Here is a 24086-nt window from a genome sequence, read left to right as displayed (position 1 = left end):
ATAAATATAACAAAAAGTGAACACTGTCAAAAATGTATATTACAGTGGTGGGATATATAAAACAGTATCTTTATTAAAAGAAGTGCAATAGGTAAGTAAAGGTAAAAACAGGACAAAAGATAATGGAGGAATTAAGAATTTTTCTAAAAGTAGTATGACACCGTATATATCAACATGCATCATTTTCAGGTTATGTTGTAATTTCGGTCTTTTATGAATCTCATTTCATTAGATAAGTTTTCCTTTGAACTAGATATAGTAAAAATAGGTATACCTGTAAGCAATAACAAGGAATAACATTACTCCTACCTCTGAAGCCCATCATAAGTTACAGTCTCAATGTAGTCAAATCGGCTGTCAACCCAGTAAAGCCTCTTTGATACAATATCCAGTGTTATTCCAGCAGGCCAGCCTAATTTTGTTTTTATCAAATCCTGTCGGTTCGTGCCATCCATGAAGGCCCTTTCCACTTTAGGATCACCAGAAAGACTATCCCAGTCTGAGAAAAATAAATAACTATAAAGGGAAAAAAAAAAAAAAAAAGTCCCACGTTTCTTAAGATTTTAAAAAAAGCCACATCTAACAAGGAATTCGCAAACTATTTTCTCATTCAAAATCAGAGGACAGAGTTCAATTCTCAGCTAGCATACAGAGAGAATACACTTTACGCTCCCTGCTGAAGTAATGGCCTGCCTTTTCTGTTATAGAACAAATCTAGCAAGAATTATGCTTTCATCCAAAAGACCTCAGAAACTTTAGGTTCTTCATAAAATATAGACCGAAGTCAACTGCGAGAAATAAACCAGTGACAAACACACATCTTGAAAGTAGCATTCTTCACTGTAAAGTGCATGAAACTTGCATTCTCTGGGGATCCAAGTTTTCATGGCTCTCATACATTTCTGGAGCTCATATATATTCCTGAAGAATGGAGAAACACTAGCTTCTCAGGCTTTACCCTACCACTTTATCTCATATAGTAGGAGGTCTGTGGATGGTATCACAATGGAAATTTCAAGATAACTTCTACTCCTGAGTGCTGTTCCACAGTTCCCCTGTTTTCAAAGGCAGCTTCTCAYGCACATACAGCTCTAGTCATAAAACAGAGTCTTAATTCTGGGAATAAAAGCATTGCACAATCCTGCCATAGCAAACAATTTAATGTGCAGAACAGTATATGTAAAAGTGTAAACCATTTTAGACTTATATTGTTTTAGACTTACATATATTTTACCATTATTTCATAGAATTACTTACCCAACAGTTGGATCAAGTGCTATCCCTCTAGGATTTCCCAGATTTTCAGCAATAAGAGTGACACGGTTCGTTCCATCCAAGTTAACCATGTCTATTCTGTTCACGCTGGTCTCAACCACATATAATTTATTGTTAATCCAGTCTACTGCTAAATTTTCAGGTGTGTCCACTGAAACATTTAAAACTTCTTGGATTTCAGAGCCATCAATATTTATGGAAAAAACCTGAAAACAATTCAAATTCACAAGATGTTTTGCTAATCATATGAGTCATGTGGCACCTGTTCTTTATCACACTGAACACAGGTCCACAACTGGCCTTTAAATACGACCAGGCAACCCACTAAGCTATTCCCTAGCTTGCCTTTTTGCAAAAATTTGGAAACAAATGCAAAAAAAATCCACTATCACTCCTGCAAAATAGACAAGGTAACAGACTAAAATAGCTCTGTGCTTTCACAAACATGGTAAATTGCTGGATTAAAAAAAAAAAAAAAAAAAGACAAGTAAAGATATCTTGCTTTTCTGGAACTTTGTAAAAAACAACTTTTTTACTATTTTAAAACAAATGAACATGTGTTAGCAAAGCACTCATCTGTGGCCAGAAACAAGAGGGGGAGCTCTTACCACACCAGCTATAAACGGGAAATTGCAAGGAAAATTTACTTTATAATTTGAAGAAAGGAAAGGAAACTCTCTTTCTTAAAAGAAAGAAGACGATTCAATATTGGTTTTGTTCTCCTTTATTTAAGCCCAATTTCAAAAGCATTATGCTCAAGGAGAAATAGCATTGTTATCTTAAAAGGAAGTTTAGAGCTACATAAAGCAAATACTATAAATGAAATAATTTTATAATATGCAATAATCATGTAATTATGACACTGCATGATATAAGAAATTAGGAATGATTACCCTTTCTGGAACAATAGTATGAGGTTTAAAATGTATTTAAATAAAATTACCGGTCACTACAAGTAAATATAAGCAAGAAAAGAAGAGCTGAAATAGTCATGTAATTTTTATTACTATCTGGGCCTGAAGAATATTTAGCTAGCAAACTATCTAATCGTCTATTCTGTTCTTTGGAAACCTTGTGACAAAAGAGCTTACAGGCATTAAGTTAGCAGACAGTACACTAAATGAGATAAGGATGATACAGAATGTAACCTGTAACTTACTTCCTTAGTTTACATCTTATTCTTAAAAAAAAAGAGGACAACCAGAAGCATCTTAATAATATACTTAGTATAAGACATAAAGGTGGAGATACTCATCATATACAAATGTTCCTGTTGCTATTGCTTTGTTTTAGGTGTTCTAATTATGATTGAATTAGATTAATTAACCCTAATTAATTAAATAGGATTTAGCTGCACTGGGGCAGATAAAAAAGCACTCCTAGCCATATGGGGTACGCAGAGGAAAAATCTGTATTTTTATTTCCATCCTGTCTTCAACAAGACAGTGTAAGTCTCCTTTCTCATGAAAGTTGAGATTTGATCTTGACTTAATTCAACCATTGTCAATGCAATTATAATAATGGGAACCTACTGCAGTAAAAATGAGAGTACCCCAATTGTGGTCAAATCAAAAACTGCGTGGACAAATACTGTCCTACTGGATGGCCATGCAGAATTTTTCCACTAGAATTAACGTGGCTCTGCAGTGGAACTACTAGCTTGCAGTTTATGTATAAGTCCATAAGGACAGTGAAACCAAACTCGTCTCTACATGCTGCCAGCAGCAAGCAGGCCATGGCTTCTCCTTTTCTCTGTAAGACAACCAGCATAGAGTTTCTGGAGTTTCAGCATTTAACCTGGGACTTCTTTTTGTTTCCCTGTAGTTGTGCAGAAAAAGTTAAATTGAACTTTTCAATGGGTCTCCAGGCTGATTTGTTAAAATTACTCTGTTTTACCCTAGTTTGCATCTAAATTATTTCCTCTTTAAAAAGAAAAAAAATATATTCACTCATTACACAAAATACTGTCAATATTTGTTATCCAAGCTCAATTACAGTGCCATTTGGAGTATACGAAGAAATCTGATTTTTATCAGCTTGGAAGGCAGACAGGTTTTACATTTTAAATGATCATGTTTCAAAAAATTACCATGAAAAATTTGTCCAGTTTTGAAAGAATGTCTACTATTTCTCTTAATTAGTCTTTTGGACTCCATCTCAAATAAAATGAAAAGTTGCTCAAGACATTCCCATCTAAAAGCATTCTTTGTTCAATATGTCACATGTAATAGTATAGCTTGAAAAACGTAGTCATTAGCATAAAACACTTCAAGGACCTTTTTTGTTAGAAAACAAAAATACAGCCAGGCTCTGCTCTGAAAAATGAAAGGCTATCAACACATTCTGCTCCTGGCTGCTCTCTACTTCCACATACACACACACACAAAAAAAAAAGTCTTCTTGAAATTTCTACCTACCTTATCTTGTACCGTATCAGTCCAAAAGACTCTGTGCAGATAAAAGTGAAAGTCCACTCCAACTGCAACTCCACGATTCCGCGACTGTACCAAAGTACGAAAACTCCTTCCATGAAGATCTCCAATCAATAAATCACGGCCATTGGAAAAAATAATTGATGCAACACCAGCTGAAAGCAAGGATGACAAAGATATAATTACTCTGTAATCAAGCTATTTTCCAAAGTGCTATTGAAATGTTCACATACTATGTACTGAACACAAAGGTTTAAACAGATGCTCAGGCTGTAAACTATATATTTTTTGTGTGTACTTACCTGCTTTGATTTGTCTTGCAAGCTGTGCTAGAGCATTCACCTTTGAAAATCCACTCTCTTAAATACTGAATGTTAATGCTGATTGTCAGTCCAGTCTACAGTCTAAGAGCAAGCCAGGCAGGAATACATATTTAAAACTCTGCTGGGTAAAACTTTTACAAAACCTCTGTGCATTTATTTATACTCCAGAAGACGACTGGACTAGATGATCTCCAGAGGTCCCTTCCAACCTTACTGATTTTATGATTCTATGACTTCTCATTTCCTTCTGTTCCTCCTTGCTCTATCTCCTTTAATCAAAGTATAATATTTTATAAGATTATTCTGCCCTATGAGATTCAGATATTATTTGATTCTAGCATGCAGACCATCTTCCTTATCTTTTTACGTACTCCTTTATCCTATCTTCTTCATTCTCTAATCTTGTTCAATCTTTGCTGTATCTTACTGTGGCAAAGAGACTCCAGCAAGTCTTTGAAGGAAAGCTCACTTTCAAAGTAGGTGCCTGTTGACAGGCCTACTGCATGTCTGAGAGGAATATATTAAAGTCCAAATTCTATCCACCCCTCCAATTAAAGTAAAAATGAATCCAGGGGAAATCATTTAGAGAAGCTATAAACRCCACAATATGATAACAAAATCAATCTGCTATAAACATCTCACTGGCTCAAAAGTCACATCAGTTTGACTGGAAAGCTTTACATGAAAGATATAGAGCTTTTCAAGAACCAAAACAATCTTTCCTCGCTCTGGCATATCTTATGTACGTCTAATACAGTCAAGCATATTTCATTAGCTCCAAAAATCTCATATTTTTGAGGACATACTTAGAAAATTGCAAGATGAAGAGTCCTCTGCAGAAGTGACTGAAGAAAGAGGGAAGTGGAGGGGAACTTGGCAGTTCATGCTTTGCTCAGAAGTAAGACTGCTATTTAGCTATGACAGGCAGGGACTCCCATTCCCACTGAGTTCCTTCAGGCAGGAACACCTGCCTCACACAAAGCCTGTTAGGCTATTATATCTCCTCAAAGAAGGGCTTCCTAGCACCTGCTGTCAGAATAGAGCATGTGGTGAATAACCAGCACCAGTTGCCTGCTGTTGATGGGGAATCATACGCTGTGTGAGGCAAATGTTCTTGCAGAGTTCACACTCAGGACTGACTGGAAGCCATGGTTTCTCCCACAGGCAAGTGTCTGAGCTCACAATTCAGCAAAACCTTCTTCTTGCATGACACAGTTTCAGGAAAAGTGAGGTTTCCTGACTTCTCGCTCCCACTGAGTTCCCCAGTCAGCAGGCCAGGAAACTGCCTGCCACAGGAGCAAGAACTCCTCTCTATAAAGGGGGGCTCTAGTGAGGAGCACTCAGCTCAGGGGCAGCTGGGAATGTTGAGAGAAGGCTCCCCAAGAGCCACGGTTTTGGGGAGAGGCAGCCCTGCTCAGCCAGCCAGTTCCATCAGCTTGCAGACCCCAGCAAATGCAGAGGCTCTTGTTGGTATCTTGTTGGAATGCTGTTCTGACCACAAGGCCCTAGCAACTAAGTTAAAATCACAGTCATATAGCATAGCCTTGCAAAYTGCCCCACCTTCAGTGCTTCCTACTGTAAGTCGAACAGTAAGAGACTCTTGCACTGCCGCACACCAACCTGAAGTGTTGGCTCGACAGTGCCGATGATTCTCTAGGATATAACCTTCCACACAGTGGCACTGGTGATGTCCCACACGATCTTCACACAGCTGGTCACAGACACCCCACATTTTGCAGTCATCAAAATCTGTTAAGTGAGTACGGCATATTTATAAATAACACTTTGCATAAAAAAGATGGCATTATACTTGGTAAGCTACAGATCTGTCCTCTCTGCTTGCTTTATATCTGTTTGCAAATGTATGGCAAAGAGAAAGGAGGTTTCTGTAGCTTTCTCACAAACGTTTCAAATTTTTTCTTCTGGAAAAGGAAACAACTAGTATCTGTTGCCCTGTGACCCGCCCAGTAAAAATCAAAACTGTAAGGAAAGAAGGAAAAATCATTTGCGAGAAGGGATGTTGTTGTCTACTTTCCACAACACAGAACATGTCTACGCAGCATTCTTGCCACAGCAGGTGCAAGTACTCTTTGTACACAAACACACCTGGCTGGATTTAAGCCCACTCTGAACCACAGCCATATCTGTATGTTAGTGCAGTACTGAGCCCAAGCTAATAAGCCTGCTAAAAGGCGGTGTTTATTAGCTTGGAGTTAGTACCATGCTAACACAGATGTTTGATTTCCAATTAAGAGCTGGCTGCAGACCAGATAGCCCAAAGTAGAAACAAAAGTTCACTTGAGCATACAGAATATCATACAGGTGTAGTCTGCAGCTAGGAGAATCCAGCAAGTTCTCAGAGATGTGCTCTATAAACAATTTCTTGGATTGCTGAAGAATATTTTAGTCCTAAAATTATAAAACATTCAACTAGTCTCCTTTAAAAAAAAAGTATTTTTTAAAAACTAACTTAAAAAAGAAACAACTGATCTAAACACTCTGGTATTTCATCCCATCTATGTTTATTTACAACTCGGGAGATATCCAACACTAATTTAGATGTGGTTTTGGCATTAAGAGTTTAAACTCTTTCAGTTGAAAACCTATGAGTACAAATGGTACCACATTACATTGCTAGAAGCTTGAAATCTATTGTTAAGCCAAAAGAGGAGAAAATCAGCTCTCAGATATTCTCCTTACTAGTACTTCCGGTTTTAAACATTTGTTGACATAAATGTGAAAATGAAGTTTTTCATAAACAGCGCATCTTGATACTGAAAAGATGTTATTGTCAATAGCTTTCCAGCTTCCATATATGTTAAAAACCATCAGTAAACAGTGAGCCAGAAGCAAACAAGGAGAATAAAAATTGAACAGATTATGGTTTTGAAAAGTAATACACTCTGCCAACACTACAGCTTAATTCTTATGGCTTTAAACMAAAAAAAATTCATTTAAACTAAGATCTGGAAGTGTATACTACTGACTGTGAGCCATTCCCTGATGACAAGTCTTTTCCTCCCATTACAGAAATATCCTTAGATTTCTGCAAAACTAAAATACATTGATTTAAAYTTTCAAGTCAGACTCAAACAGCTGGGCTAACAGGGCACTGAGGGAGAATAACAAAAGAGTCACTGAAACTGCACCAGGTTAGCAAATGGGTCCTTCTTGCATCAGAGTGAAAGAACAGAGTAAATTCTAGAGAAATTCTGGAGTCAGGACACTGACTCCTCCACTCTTAGAGTGTCCCCAGTGTCACTGCAGCTCATAAGGCACTGGGCCACCTAGTACTCTCAAAAATACCTAAGTCTCATGAAAGACTTTGAGCACCTCAAATACTGTTAGTAGCACACACCTCATATGTTGGGTTGAAAAACCATTCAAGAAATTAGGTAAGTATCTGTGAGGCAGTACTAACCTCCATGATTCTGAAGTTACTGCATTTTCAGTTACTGAGATAAACTATTCTTACTACCAAAGGTGTGTGCATCTAAGTTATAGCAGCTACAGAAAAAAAAAATGCAGTACCAGAACACTTCACTTACTTTTACATTCTAGCAAACTGTCTTCATTTTCATGTAAATAATGTGCATACTGATACATTATAGGACATACAGCCATTCCACAGTGCAAACATAAAGCACCCTTTTAATGTGCAATGATTTACAGCCTTCKTATACAGTCACTTTCAAGAAGTGCCAAACACTGATATCATTAACTGATTTTCCAGGCACACAGCAACACACATGCCTGGAGCTAACCACAGAAAGACCTTTAATACACACTTCATAATAAATTAGCCATCCAAGAGTAAATCTTTCTAAACATAATCATGCTTTCACCACGTCTTTAATGGTCTTACTGAGCAAGACCTTTATGACTTCTCTGTGACTTGTTTCTATCTCACCATGCTGACATCATATCACACTGACATTCCATTTTTATTCTTTTGCTGATCCTTGAGATTTACCTACTTCTCTGTACATCAAATCACCTAGATTGCTGGAATCCAAAGCTTCCCAATGAGCTGTGGGAAGGTACTGGGTATCTGCAATCACGGTACTTCACTTACCAACACAAGTACGACTGTCATTGCTACTTATTATATATCCTGCAGGGCAGTAACACATCCCTCCCGATGGTGAAGAATGGCAGCGATACTGGCAGCTCAGGGCAGCACAGTGTGATATGTCTAAAAAGGAAATGAAAAAGTTCAGAAATATCATTACACCTTTTACAAGTTGAACCTTTGCCTTACTAATAGCTACAAAGCTATGGTCTTTTCTATGATGAATATACAATTTAAGGAACGGCTTCTTAAAACAAATGATGGCTAAAGTACCACAAATCATGTGTGCTTACATAAATGCAGACAAGGAAATGAAAGAGAGAAGTAAGATTAATGTTAATAACAGATTTTGAGAATGTAGTTAAAGGATAAGAATCAGTTTCATATGAACAACTATAAAGTACCACCACTAGTAAGAATGCCACATACACAGCTGCAGATAAGAAGCCATCTGCAACACATAGCACATTTCTCTGGTTCCACAAGACCTACTTGTGCACAACACATCCTTAAGCTCCATCTGTTGGAATATAACCTCATCACTTACTTTTCACATAGAAAAAATAACCTACTGCATTATATTAAGATAAATATCTATATTATTCTAACGTATTGGAAAATATCGACTGGGCTGTGCCCATGGAGAAACTCTTCTTTACTCTTGTCTATTTCTTCACCACTCCTTCCTTTTCATGTGTTACTACKTAATGAACAGTCAGTGACAGGTGATCATATATGATTATAGAGCTGCTGACTTCCTCCTCCTTCCTTCACATCTTCCTTTTCCCAACACTTTTTCTTGTAAAACACTTCTTTTACACTCTACATTTGATGTTATAACAATATTACTCAGTAAAGGTAAGAAGTACTTTTCCATAATAATATTTAAATGCCTTTTTTTTCTCTTCTCCTACTCCAAAGATTTTTTAATAGGAATATTTCTCTCCATATAATTTGACATTTTAAAATACCCTGGGCCTGATTCTCAGAGGGAATTAACATTCTTAGGAGTGAAATTAACAGGAACTATGCTCATTGCCTCCAACAGAGAAAGACAGTATATGCCAACTGCAGAACCGGATATCAAAGCTGAGAAGAGATTTTTGAAAACTAACATAAGTGACTTGGCCAAGGCTCAGGWTATACAAATTCAGTCCTGTGTTCTGACTACCATACAACATTCCTTCTTGCCCATGAAAAGGAAAAAGCACGGATTTTTAAACTAAAAAGGCATAGACACCATTTTCCCCTCCCTTTCTGAATACATTTGGGGATAAAGAAAGGGAATTAAAATCCTTATTTGTGAAATTTCATAAACAGATTTCCAAAGGAATGATCTGTTCATAGCAGATATGCCTTTTTCAGGCAATCCAGTCAGAATAGTGCCAATAAAAATAGTGAGCATCAAAATTTTCAATGTTGTTCAGGAAACAAGAGATAAACACATATTTGGATATATCTGCTATTCCACTCAAGTATGCCATTGATTCTAATACTAACTGCAATGTCTGCCCGCAGTGATGTTAGTCTCATCTTCTCCTGCAGGACAGTCTGCAGTCCCATCACATACTTTCCCAACTGGAATGCAGTGCCCTGACTCAGGGCAGGCCCACTCTCCCGGATAGCATTCATGGCGGCCACTTTCTGTGGAAAAGAGAAATGAGAATAACTGAGGAGCATGCTTCAAATAATACTTCCCTAAAAGCTTCCCAGAGCATCTCTATCCTTTATTATTCCACTTCTGGTTCTTACACACAGCTGGGAAAGACTATACAAGAAATATCCTCTATTCTTCCTTGGTTTTGAAATCTTGTGGTTTCAAAATATGCTAGCAAAGGATCTCTGGAAAAAAGCAGAGAATGCTTATCAAAGGAAGGCCAGTGAAAGAAAAAAAAAACCACTTTTATTTATTCAAGTTTGTGTTTCTCACATGACAAATTTTGGCAAAAGAAAGAACTTCTTTTCACTCTAAATCAATTTATTTTATTAGGAGCATCATTTCTTTGAAAGGAAAATCTGAAAATTTCCATAGAAAGTAGATAACCTTTTACAAACAATATATTTGATTTCTGACTAGGCCTAATGCCTATAATTTCTGTTTTCTGAAGGTAAAATATGAATAATTTGCCTAACAAAGGAAGAATCAAATAGTTCAACTATTCTATTACTAGTAACTTCTGAAATAGTTTATAAACTATTTATTCAAAGTAGTTGCAGAAAAGCCGATTTTGTTAAAGTGAGAATAGTCACAGTAAGAATTATGGCTTTTGTGAGGGCCTTCTATCCACCTATGGAAGTCAATAAAAGAACTTTTCAGTGCTTCATGGGGTGGTATCAAGTCAACCAGGAACAAGCTACTGTTCATATAGGCTAAATTTAATTTGCATTATACTCGGTACCACAGTGGTAACTCTCATACACATAACAATGCAGTAAATACTGCATAAGTAGAAAAAAACAGGTAACTGTAATGGTAAATGTAAATGTAAATGTAATGATGTAATTCTAAGGTTTTTATAGAATGAAAATGGATACAAGAGATCTTCATCTGCCAAATTTCATAACAGTAGCTTAATGAGGTCTTTCTCTGACAATGTCATCATTAAAAGAAATAAGAACTATTATATACCACATCCTCTTTCATCTTCATTATCTTCACAATCATCATCTCCATCACATATCCAGCTCTGATGAATGCAGCGACCACTTGGGCAAGTGAAAAAGTTGCCTCTGCAAGTCATGTAAGCTAAGGAGAAAAATACCAGTAAATCAAACTATTCTAAGTGACAAAAGTGCTAAAAATAGTAATAGTTGTCTGAAAGATAACTAGTCATTTATAATCTCCCTTTAAAAAAGGAGCTAGTTCCAAATTTCATATGTATTGTAAACATTACTGTTTTGCTCTGTTTTTAAGTAGGAACTTTATTTTAGCTTACTCTAGTTCTTTACAGAAATGAAAAGAAAGGCTACATTTCTCTATTAGTTGTGGAACCAGATGCAGAGCACCTTACTACCAAGGTTCATGACGGTTGGCATAATGAGATGACACTCAAGACATCAGGAGGTAGGGAAATCTCTGCTAGAGAAGTACCCTAGTACTTAGGGAAACAGAGTAAAAAGTATATAACAATAAATGTTGATGTCAAGGCCCTCTACGCTTGGGAGACATTCCCTGACAGGAGTTTAGAAATATTTCTGGATCCTCCAAGGGCCAATCATAGCCACAGAGATAAGAGGGAAAAAATCATGTTGGTGGAACAACAATCTGCTTTTCTTTCTGTGTGTCAGAAAGCAAACTGTCACTGAATCCAGCATATTCAAATAGCAATCACACATCCAGGCACTTGGCAACAAATTTGATTTGGAAAACATCTGCCAAAATAGCAGTGGTATTTTCATCTTTCCACTAAAAAAGTGTCCATGTAGAATAAGGGCTAGATTTCAATGTCTGTCTAGCCAAGCAATCTACTTTTTTGCTATCTGCTGTACACTTGGACTAGTTCTTCATAAAATAATTATAGAAACCAAATAAAGCCACCATACTGCAAGATTTTTCATCACTTCTGTCTCCACAGTCGTCATCATGGTCACAGATAAAGGCTCGGGGGATACATTCTCCATTAGCACACTGAAACTGCGTACTGGCACATCCATGTGCTGAAAAAGATTCGAGCACGGAAAGAAATAGAAAGAATCCATCAAAAAGCTACAACGTTTACCTTAAAAAGAGAGTCTATAACGTATATTTGGGATCACTCTCCACATGATACTTACTGCAATTAGCTTCATCAGAAGAATCTCTGCAATCGACTTTGCTATCACATCGCTGGCTTGCATTAAAACACGCTCCATTTGCACAAGATAACTGTTCACATGTTGGGTAGCCTACGTAAGAAATCCTTTCATATTAGCACAAATATTAGACTATAGAGTATAATGATTATTTGGTCACACATATCCATTGTTAACAATTTATCTGAATTTATAGAAAAATAAAAAAGGAATACAGAACTTCCCACACTACTCCAGAAAAACAACCAATTTATCCAGTAACCCATCTCCTCTAGCAGGTATGTAAGAATAATGTTTAGATAAATGCTACAAAATTTTGCAAGAAACTATGGAGAAATAGGATGTTCTCCCTCAGCCCAAAAAGATTTGCAATCCAAACAATTTACAATAGGACAGAAAATGAAGTTCTACTAAAGGAGATCAAGCAGCAATCATTTGTTTTCTTTACTTGCATCTCACTTGTATATTTTATTGATCTTAATAAAAGTGCTTAAGTAGAAAGGGAGTTCCTCAAACTTACAGATACTAGATCCTCTTAGAATTTCATAAGGTCTCAAATTCAGAGACTTCAAGCATTTACAGTCTTGTTCTAATTAAGCCTAGCATGTTAAACTCAAAGTTCAGGAGCCACTATGGGACCTCTAGATTTCATGACTTGTTTTACTCATCCCCAGAACAGCACAAGGATTATTTCAGGCAACTTGAAACTAATTCTGAAAATACTTATGCATACAGTCAGTGAGTTCAGCAGAATCATCCAACAAAGTAAGCATATGCATTGCCAGAGCAGTTAAGTAAGAGAAGCTGAGTTCAGTTTAGCTTGCTGCCTTTTAGAAAAAAGTTGCTTATTACAAGCAAACAACCAGTATAAAGGCAAATAATTGCTTTTAGAAGTGGGATTTACTGAAGTTTTTTCTATGTATAGGTGAATTATGAAGCTAGGTAAATGAATCCAAAATTCAGAATAATGAAATTTCATTTTGCACCTTCTAGTTTTTCAGTCTGAATTTTTATCCCAATTTACTTCCATAAAAGTTATTAAAGTGAATATAGCAGGCTCTTGCTTAGGCACATTTTCATTCATATCACTCAGAATTCAAAACATGGATTATGAATTCACTGAAGTAAACTCAGAAAAGCCATAATCTTTCCAGGCAGTGGCAAAATATTYTGCTTGCTCTTGCTACTCTGTATATCATCACATTCCCACTAAATTTATATATTGAGTAGGCTTACATTATTTTAACTGCTCTTTAGGAAGTTCTTAATATAAGAATATAAACAGCTGTCTTAGGTGTCCACTATGATATATAGTGGATTATACATATTACGGTCTCGCCAGACTCTCCCTCCGATTGATTCATTTCGATTTCATTCATTTTCACTGCATTTAATGTGAGTCAGTAACTAAGAGGTAAGAACAGTATGTGCCTATTCAGGGAAAGGTAGTTGCAGAGCACAAGGGTTCCAGACACAGAGTTTATACCTGTTGCCTTCTGATACTAGTTCCCAGAACTTCTGTTCTAAAAGCCTGCACGGACAATGCCAACACATGACCTAAATATGATTAGCATCCTTCTGCCCACTTTCCACTCAAACTGCTTTTTAACATAGCTCATCTCAAGTTTTTGCTTGGGTTGGGCTTATGAACAACAAATTGAAAGCTTCAGAAACAACATGAATTCTGTAGTCTTAACTGTGCTTTCAGGTGGTAAGCAAGGAGCGATTTGGAGCTATGGCTTATTGTTCACTGTGGGATCAATGCTTTCTCCCTGTCTGGAATCAGAGAAGACTCCCCTGCAAAGCAACCATCACTGTAACTGTATACTAGGAAATAGGTATTACTGTAACTATTTGTGGGGCACATAAAAGAACAGTAATTGTTTTTACTTGGTAATTGCATTTAAGTCTGCAATGGAAAGGAAAAACTTTTAAGGGGAATTATAAAGGACAAGCTTGTATTTTCCTCATCTTTCTTCATATCCCACAGAAATACCTCCAGTGATGTTCCAAGCTGCTTCTAATGGACTGAATATCAAAGAACAAATAAGAAGTTGGACTCATTGCTCTGCACTCTTTCCTCATGAATGCCCAGACAAACCAAGGACCTTGTCAGCAAACTTTTCTCAAGTATGTATTAAAATCCCTTTGAAGAAGGAAGAACTTGTAGAAGCTTTTTCTCCTGCAGTAAGCCTTGAAAAATCCTCAGCCTGGAAAATCTTTAGTTTATTATACAATCTATAGTATAAATGCAAATTGTTACAAAAATACAAATCAGGACAGTAAGTGAAGATGCTTTGAACATATTTTAAAATACACATTTTGCTTATACTGGTGGTTTATTGGAATGAGAACAGATACTTCATTTTCTTTTCAAAACTGCTTGCTGTAAGAATTCTTTACATTTCTTTAAATTTATTTTTATTTTAGTTACAGAAGCAAAAACATTCTGTGAAAGGCCAGATGGAGATGATGAAATAAATTTCAGAACTACCCAGGTAATGCCATTCTTCTTGATAGCTTAAAGATTAAGCTTGGTAAAATGTGTATCTGGTCACAGCTTTCTGWCTGGTCCAAAACATTTTACATTGCATTGTACATTGTACTTTTTGTACAATACACCTTATTACACGATTTTTTTAGTTATTTGGGTCATTAAGAACTAATTCTCATGAATAATAGCAAAGCTGTGAGTTACACTGAGGGCTGTAGCCAACGTACTGCAGTACTCAGGAGAATCTGTGTCATCAGGACAGTTCTGCAATAGTTAGGATAGTAATCAAGACTTTTATGGGAGAAGAAGAASCAAAGAAAAAGGACTTCAGCAAGAAATGCTGCCTTCTTGGGGGGCCAACCACTACACCGCACTTTCTTAGGAAAGCCAGTAGCTCCTAGCTATCACCAGATGTGAAATTCTAGAAAAGAAAAGAAGAATCTGGACTTTCGCAGAGGGGAGAGTAGTAACAGGAAGCCTCTTAAACTGGAAGACCTATACAATCTTGCTTAATGAAAAGGTCTCCACCAAAGAAAATCTTGAAGGTGACTATCATGACGTTTTAAACTTAAGAAGTGTGAAGACCTTCCTTATTCACTGCATTTTGGGCTTGCAAAATAAAATTTTCTGGTTTTCTTTRACTACCTTTTTCTTATAGAGAACTAAGATTCCTCTGTGAGCACCAAATCTCAGAGCAGGGTATTTGGGTATAAAAAGAACAAAGCTACATGAGAACTGATAGAGATCGCAGAAGCTGGTCACGTGGCCTCTGTAGGAATTTTACAGGTTGCACACAGAAGTGCCAGAGTTCTGTGTGTGACCGGGAACTCTGAAAAAGTACAGCGGCCAAAGGAAGGGTTCTCATCCTGGGGCTCAAATATGAAGGTTCTTCTAGGTCAGCAACATGAAACAGATGAAAATGAAGAAGCTTCCGAGTTAAAAGAGGGGCAAGTTCGGTAGCTAGCATCTAGGGAGATCTGCAGTTACAGCTGTAAAACAGCAGAGAATGAAAAGAGAGAGCAGTAGAAGACAATATGGGATTAGGAGAGAAAAGTGAAGGATCTGACACAGAAGTATAAACACTGCATACTTCACCCTGCCTTTAATTACAATGTGCCTCCTTTTCATGATACCATTGTTTCATTTGTCTTTTTTTCCTAAGATCTTCTGAACCTTTCACTAATTACATAAAATTGAAAAAGATCGTATTTTCTTAGTGATCACAGTTCCCAGAAGATAATACAAGTTTTGCATCAGAGGAGAATCCAGCTACATCCATTCCAGTGCTCAGGATTAAAGGGAGCTCCTCTCTCCCCCACTTTCTTTCAGGCATTTCTTATTCTTAGTCAAAATACTTTTCTGCAATCTGTCACCCCATGGTATGCCAGCACTTCACTTGCAAAATATGATCAACTGGCAGAGATCAGCACAAACAACAGATGAGGAACGACTTGCAAACCCATTTAAACTGCATCTTTCAATGTACACATACAGAAGATGCTTGAAAGCTATGTCATAGGGATTGCTAAACCTACCATTTTTTGCTCTTTGCCTAACATGTTTGCTCTGCAAGCTCAGCAAATGGGAAATACATCTATACAAAAACAGTAATAGCAAAAAGTTGTAACTCTGGTACTGGATTCAGCAGGCATTGACCTCTGTCATACAGCCTGGAAGTGTAGCTTTCTTTATCCCTAACCCATATTAAAAGAAGGAGGAAGAAAAAAAAGGGCAATTTCCTACTCTCAGGTATCACTCTTTTATTACAGCAATATTTCAAATCATTTTACAAAATAAAATCGATTAAAACCCTTTGATTCGCTGCCATGAGTCACCATGTCACAGTGGGCATGCCATTGCGCACACAGCCTTAGGCCATCATAGACAACAGAAAGAGGACTTATTGCAAGCACAAGACTCCTATCAACTAAGTGATATCAGGGAGTGTCCATAGCAGTGATATTTTGAGAGCTGGCAGACTGACTTGCCACTCTAGTCTTCAGCTGCTTCATTACTTTGCTCCAGTTTTGCTGGTTCCCTGTTCCAAACCCTCCCTGATGCAGATATTTCCTCCAGCCCAAACTTCTGCCTTGTCCTGTAGCCAATATACACAAATTTTACATCAAGAACATGAGTTCCCTCTCTGATCATGATTTTTCTTCCTGTTTGGACTGCTCCCTAGGCTTTTCTCAGTTCTTGGTCTGTGTTCACCCTCACTGAGGCTTATACCATTCTCCACAAACCCATTCCAGACCTGACTGCCCAATTCTTGCTCAAAACAGCTACTTACGACAGGGAACAAGAGGCAGGAATTGACAGGTGAGGCAAGTCACATCCAAACTAGAATTAAAAATCCAGAGTTTGTGGATCTGTACTCAGCCCATCAGCCTCACTAAAACGTCTTTAAAAGACTCCCCCTTTCTCCCTCATGGACTCACAATGCAGTGATCTGCCTCAACTGCCAGAGCTGTATCCAAGAAGTTTATTCTGTGAGTCATGGTAGAGCAAAATGGAGATGGCTGGGAGTTTCATTTTTCTACTAAAACCCTGAAGCAGGCAGAGAATTCTACCTTTAATTAAAAAAATAAGTTTATCACACAGACAAATGACATTGGCTACTTACTACCAAAAAGTATTTGTAAYCCCAATAGTCTGTCACTTCATACCGCATTTCTAAGTTTTAAAATGGAAATGTTAAAACATAAATAGCTCCTGACTTTTAAGAAAGTTGGGAAAACAACCTGACATATGTATTTAATGAAAATAGAAATTACATTAATTTTATGAAATAAAAAAGCTTCAATACTCTAATTACATGACCCGTAGCTGAAACATTGTTCTGATGTTTATCTTACCCTCTGCATGAGTAGTTTTCTCTTGCAGTTAATCCCATTAGGAATAAAATGGACTAAGGCTTTCAATCTCCTTGTTCCATTTTATTACATGCTTAACTGCCAAGTTACTTCATATCGGTGACATCTTGCATTTGACTGGTTTCTTAAATAACGTCACTTATTCAGAACCAAAGCTTCATCTTTACAATTTAAGTCTGCTTCCAGAAAGATCAATAAGCAAGCAGATGTGACGTTACTGAAGTCTTCCTAAATATTTATATACTTGTGATACTCGGTGAAAATGAAAGAACTATTTTTAAAATACTTTATATTCAACAGTTCCTGAATGTTCCATTTTCACTTATGAAACACTTTAGTGTAAATTAATCTGGTAAGGGAAAGGCCACATAGAGATATTTCTCTTTGTTGTTGTTGTTGTCTGTATAAGTTATTTATTCTGTATTTATTATGTTATGGAAAGAGAAACAAATGGATGGAAATGGTAGGAAAAGTTAACACTCAAGGCAAAGGTTAGAAACTGCTTCAAAACAGTAAAATCTAATACTTAAATTAATCCCTAATTTATAGTTTATGATAAAATCACCAAATGATTCATCTTCTCTTATGAGTTCTGTTTAAAGTTCCAAGTCTTGCAAAGATGGAGGGGCAATAAAATTAACCAGCCTTTCTGGAGGGGTCTTCTTGTTATGATCGTTGTGATTCTCTTATCTTTCAGCACCATCTCATTTCTTTAAATTAGTCCAACAATCCTACTTTTAATGTTCCAAGTCACAGTCATTCTTGTGGCTTAGAGGGACTGTCAACACATTTTCTAATCAACTAGAGTAATGGCTGTTGAACAACATGAGGTAGTACCTCTCCTAGGGGCTAAATATGCTGCCTTCAAAACAGTCCCTGGGCCTACTGGTTGATGCAGCAATGACTGGATCCATGAACAAAATCTGAATTTCCCATACAGCAAAACACTACTGTTAAGGTATTTAGAGATCCTTTTCCAAAGCCCCCTTTTAAGTTATTTGGTTATGAATGTTAAAAGTGAAATTAAATGTGCACTTCAATTTTCAAACATCACTGTGGCTGCTAGTCTGAATAACAAATTCTGAGTATTGACTTTAGGACTCTATTCCCATTCTGCCCTATATTTACTGCATTATGACAATCACATCATTTCATCTGTCTATCCCATACCTTATTCAATGATTACTCACTGATTTCTCAGAGGTGTTGAGAAACTCCTCTTCAGAGCTATGCAGATATGCATTTTTTTAAACAAGTATCTTCASGATTTTTTTTAAAGCTGTCATACATTTGCTAAATCAAGTTACTAATCTGCTTTCTTCCTCTAAACTTCAAGAGGAAAAATGCCAAGCCACAGAAAATATTCTTCCAGAAATTGTAGGCATTTCTTTGGATCTTGGCATTTAGGCATTTGTGTTAGTGAGTTCAGAATTGGCTGTGTCTCTATCACATGGGAAAGTTCCAGGCTTGCTGTCTCAGCAACCTTTTATTCTGAAGTGCCACTTAGTTCTAAATCACTTTTCATTTTACAGAGTGCACTTACTTTTAGCCACTTGGGAGTCAGGGATAAAAGGCACTGGCAGTTGGATGATGCTGGTTTTCCTTTATACAGCATGTACACATGCCCTTTTCTCCACAGTTACAGCCATTAACAGCAATTTATTTCTTGCTCCTTTAACCATTCCTTAGCATCCTCACCTCTTCTTTTTTTCCTAGATTTGTTTCTGAGTAAAGTTTGCAGTTTGGCTTTTTCCCAGAAGCATACTAAGCTCCAACAACAGAAACAGCTTCTGTGTTACATATGACTCAYGATGTGTAAAGTTTCTCCTTAATATCAACAATGAACAGACATGTTGTTACATACACTGATACTTAGGTATTAGGAAAAACATCTCTGAAAAAATATGGCCTCTGTTCTGTGGCCAACAGTCCTTTCCATCGGTATTCAACATAGGCTGGGATTTAGGGAGGCTGTAACCAGACAGGCTGCCTCCAGATAGTCAGGCTGCATTAGCTCTGGGAGTGTTAAGACTGAAAACACTAGCTGTCCATTTGTGTTCTGTGGACATAATAAAAAAATCTTGTCAGAGTACAATACAACCCCCTTTCTTCTCCTTCATGGGAAGCTGCAGTCTAGAATACAAATACTTTTCAAAGGTTTAAAATATCCCCCCAAAAATGATTTGGGAGCAAATTTTGCTTTCCTGTACAGGTTATAGTTACCACTGATCTCAGGAAGGTCCATGCAATGAGAACATGAAAAAATTGTGCAAAATTAGCTTTGAGTCTTCCAACACTTTGAGCCATTTAAACGTGGTGTGCTTTTCCAATCCAGTATTTATTATTTTTACAATATAGACAAACAAGAAGTGCTGACCCCATGGCAGCAGTTTGCATTTGAGTACTGCAAYAGTGAAATTGTATCAGAACATCAGCTCTAATACATAAAAGAATCTGCAATGAAACTGCAATAACAAGAAACATATTGTGGTCATTTTGTCCATCAACAAGCCCTTTAATCTTACAAATTGATTAAAATGCCATGGGGAGATGAAATGAAACCAGATCTAGTGCTAAGAGCTAAGACTTACGGCAGTCTCTTTCATCTGTTCCATCAGTGCAGTCCTTTACTCGATCACACCTGTATGAACTTGGGATACATTGTCCATTCAAACACGTGAACTGCTGACTTGAGCACGTCCTTCCCGCTGCAAAAAACAGGTACTCAATGAAGTTTTCCATCAACCAAGATTTTTTACACAAGAAAACCACTTTTTGTCATCTTCTTTCTTAATTACTCAGTCCTCCTCACAAATATTAACACAGAACTTTCTCCTCCTGTACCTTTGTGTTTTCAGGAAGATTAAAGAATACTTGACAAGTAGATGTCAGACAATATAACTCTATTAGGCCTCCTGTACCCTGCAAGGCCACTGTTCTGCCCCACTACAGGGGCTAAGAAAACCATACAAAGGTCCTRTAGAACTTCCTTTATGCCCTTTTTCAGAGCTCCCCTACCTCTTTTGGACTTAATATAACATAAGGCCTCAATACCAGGCATTATTTCCTCAGTCAATAGACAAGAGGGAAAATCTGATCTAGATCAGGCATGCATTTATGATGGCACTTCTGTTATTTAGCCAGATTATATGACACAGCAATCCTATTGGCTTTATGCTAGCTGTTGGGAGACAAGTAATATATGAAGAAAACATTCTGAACCTAAGCAGATAGAATGTGTACACAGTATCAGCACATACTGTCATGTGGTCCTGGCACTTTCGATCAGATGCTAGGAACCCTAAAGCAAATTTTACCATACTGTTCAACAACGGCCTTGGTGGGATTCGAGAGAGAGGAAGCAACGGAGAGAGAGCCTTCCACACACACCACTGGATCCTCTCACATCCCTGCCTACTACACAGCCTTTACACATACAACGGCAATACAGAATTTTAAATAAGCTTAATGAATTATGAAATCTAAACCCATTTTACACTGACACTGCATTATACTTTTCAGCATTTTTAATAGTGTTATATTGAACTGCAGATACCAGTGAATTTATATTTTGTAGGGTGAAGAAAATAAAGCATATAAACAGATTGCTGCTTTGTTTATGTTTCTTGAATGATTTTTTAGAATCAGGTGCCAGATATTAGGAATATTGAGTAGCAAGACACTACGGGATCTAAAGTTATCAATTCAAGTCTCCCACAAACCACRTTTTAGAACAAATGTCCACATGCAAAAAGTCACTAAATGCTTCCCAGCTCCCTGCAACAATCACTGCCTATGTGAACTTTAGCAAGGACTGTGACAAAGTAGAAGTGGATCTTTAGAATGAGACAACTAGTGCTGAGAATCTAACGTCTAAAAAGAAGCATCTGGGGGAAGTGCTTTGAAATTGTCATAATGTAGACCTCTAGGTGGAACAACCATTAGTGGTTACAGCACATTAAGCAAGCTCCTTTGAACGTATCTCTTCACTGAGTTTCAGCTGAAAGGATATGAGATTGATTCTGGTTCACYGTTAAAAAAATCTTTTAAGGTTTTATCTTCAGTATATTCTGCTTATTGTTCTACATTCTCCAGGTAGARAAAAAAGAGGCTATTTATCATCAATAAACACAGTACTGAATTTTATCAAAAAGTGATTTCCTCAGACATCGCCTAGTTTCTTAGAGGAAACTTTCATCCTCTTCCTTATACCAGAATATATTTCACTAAATTAAAAACTAAAATGGAATTCCAATTTTGCCATTAAAATGAAGTTCTATTAGCACTGAAAGTGGAAGTGCCAGGAACAATCATGAGAGATCTAGGAGAAAAATTACCTCTAGGTTAAAAAGTATCTCCTTGTAATTGTTTTGCCTAAAAGATTTAAATTACCAATTCTCAAAGTTTTCTGTATTATTTGCTTGCTGGGACAAAACTATCGCAAACTGTAAGTTATTTGGACAACTACCCAAGTATATCATACATTAACAAGAAATCATCTAGATTGCCACGAAGTAAACACAGCTGAGTTGGAGATAAGGCCCTACTTTTCAATACAGCCAGGACCTCAACACACCAACAGGCATATTTTCCATTCATAACTAATAGAGGATGAAGAACTATTTTGTTGGTATCTCTTCCTGTGACAACAGTATCAGTGGAAAACAAAACTGCATAATTCCACTTTGATTCCACTTATTTTATGGAAATTTTGGGTGCATAATTAACATTATGCATTCTAGTCAAGACAAATCAGTTGAGTCTTTAAAGACATAACTGAAGGGTGATTTTGCCACTAACTTTTCCTCCCTTCTGTCATTTGCATTTTTGTTTCTTTCAGACTCATGCTATATCTAAACATCATCCCAGTCTATATGCTGGCACCTGTTCTGCTACTCTGCAAAGGCTCTCTGTTCCTTTTGCTGTCAGTGGTGTTCCCAAAGCCCAGTTATTGGGGTACTAGTCTCATTAGGAAAAAAGAAAGAAAGAAAGAAAGGGAATAAAGTAAAATATATTTCTCTTCTTTTGCATGAGTGAATCTCAGTACTGTCACCCAGCTGGCTCTCAGGAAAAAATTCTAAAATTTCAAAAATGGAAAGCTCTACTAGGATCACCAAGTACAGAGATATAAAAGTCCCTTTAGAAAAAAGGCAAATACCAGCAGATGGCTCAAAAACAGCAGCAGTAGTATGATGCCACTGTGTATTTCCTGAAAGAGCCTTTCCATAACACCCATGATTAATGAATACATGGAGAACTATGGTAAGTTACAATGACCTAGTTCAAAAGTCAACTCAGAGTTGTTGTTCATTTTGCTTTTTATATCTGCAGATTCCTTAGTTAACACATAACCAGTGATTGTGCTGACACTCACTTACAGGAAGAGGGGAACAAAAGGTAATTCACCTTAGTTTCATTTTTCCAACTTCAGTGGAAACAAATACTAAAAAGATCTAAAAGTATACACTTGGTCTGTGAGTGAAGTTCTTCCAAAACTTAAATYTGTGAACCTCCCTGGAATCAAGGGGATTACTTAGATATCTTTTTTTCTATTTTTCTTTAAGTGAGACATCAGTAACTTGATTCCAAGATCTGGAGATGCATACTCAGGTATATACATTATGTTTTATTTATTTCAGATTTCAGAGTATTTCACTTCTAGAAACTATACCTTAAAGAGACTCCTCCGGTAAAAGCTGTACTTACAGCAGGCTTGTTTCTGTACGTTATTAATACGTTGCTGCATGAATAACCTCTTACTTCACAAAGTTGGTATAACATTAGGTCTTAAATACTTACGGCATTGTTGATGCTCATCTGAGCCATCTTCACAGTCTTCCTCATCATCACAAACCCATGACTGCGGGATGCATTCACCATCATTCTGACACTGAAACTGATTTCCCTCGCATGTTGGTTGTGCTAGTATAAGCAAGGGAAAAGATTGTTATTTCACAGCCATTTGGGAAAGGGCTTTCAAAAAAGCTAAAAAAAGGGGGGGGAGAGAGAGAGAGAGAGAGAGAGAGAGAGAGAGAAGAAGAAGATAAGCCTTAAGGTTCAGGTGTCAACTGCCTAACTTCCACTGAATACATGAAGCATTTGACAAACCAAAGGAAATGGACAGATGGGGGGGGGGGGGAGAAGGATGCCCAAAGGCTAAAGTCAGTTTAGTGAACTCCTAAGTATGAATCTTCAGTTTTGTACTTTACCATGGAAAAAGACAAGGTCCTCTAGAAAGCAGGTCAGAGCAAGAGAATAATCCTCTAGAAATATCTCTTTTTATTCATATACATATAGATTCAAGCTAGCTTCCCTAGCTTCCCAGTAGTTTGTTCAATTCCCCTCACACCTCCCCAGGTGTTTCATTCCTGGTGTTATTGCTCTTACGCAAAAGACAGGAATAAGATCTTTTAAAACAAGCTCATGATTCTGATCCATGGATTCATGAGGCAGAAGTGAGGGTAAGGTCTGAACAATCTGATGTTATTCCAGCTCTGCTGTGGACTTTTCAAATAGCCTAATGATAGGGAGCCATTAGCCTGAAAGGCCAAAATAAATGCTTGAAACTAACTGTGTTATAGCCTGCTCCATCCCTAGTTAATAATCCTGAGAAGAATCACTAGCACAACACAGTTCAGTAGACAGGACTGTGATCTTAATGATTTTTTTCTCGAGATCATGAATTTGGCCTCTGCTGTGCTGTAAGTCAACTAGAAACACCTTGTGCTCATAGAACAAAATGTGAGCATCAACATAACAACCATCAACATAAACAAAGCTTTCAAAGGAGAAATTAGAAGTGCTTTATAGACTTAAGAGTTGGAA

At 37.1% G+C, this 24086-nt stretch overlaps 1 protein-coding gene across 1 annotated transcript in view; it reads right to left on the bottom strand.

Moving 5' to 3' along the window:
- The window catches only part of LRP2 (LDL receptor related protein 2), a 126751-nt gene that overhangs the window by 84270 nt on the left and 18395 nt on the right, over nt 1-24086 (bottom strand). The window contains exons 3-13 of the mRNA XM_085323482.1: nt 23061-23183; nt 19853-19969; nt 11877-11987; nt 11646-11759; nt 10732-10848; nt 9603-9746; nt 8106-8225; nt 5651-5779; nt 3693-3862; nt 1258-1481; nt 310-516 (exon numbers count right to left, since the gene is read on the bottom strand). Coding sequence (XP_085179608.1) covers nt 310-516; nt 1258-1481; nt 3693-3862; nt 5651-5779; nt 8106-8225; nt 9603-9746; nt 10732-10848; nt 11646-11759; nt 11877-11987; nt 19853-19969; nt 23061-23183 — 1576 coding nt within the window. The remainder of the gene's footprint in view (nt 1-309; nt 517-1257; nt 1482-3692; nt 3863-5650; nt 5780-8105; nt 8226-9602; nt 9747-10731; nt 10849-11645; nt 11760-11876; nt 11988-19852; nt 19970-23060; nt 23184-24086) is intronic.

Source organism: Rhea americana, unplaced genomic scaffold (genome assembly GCF_003343005.1).
Source record: "Rhea americana isolate MKP2758 unplaced genomic scaffold, rheAme1 scaffold_12, whole genome shotgun sequence".
In the NCBI taxonomy this organism is placed as follows: Eukaryota; Metazoa; Chordata; class Aves; order Rheiformes; family Rheidae; genus Rhea; species Rhea americana.
The sequence above is the reverse complement of the archived record's forward strand: the minus strand, read 5'-3'. Positions and strand labels throughout refer to the sequence as shown.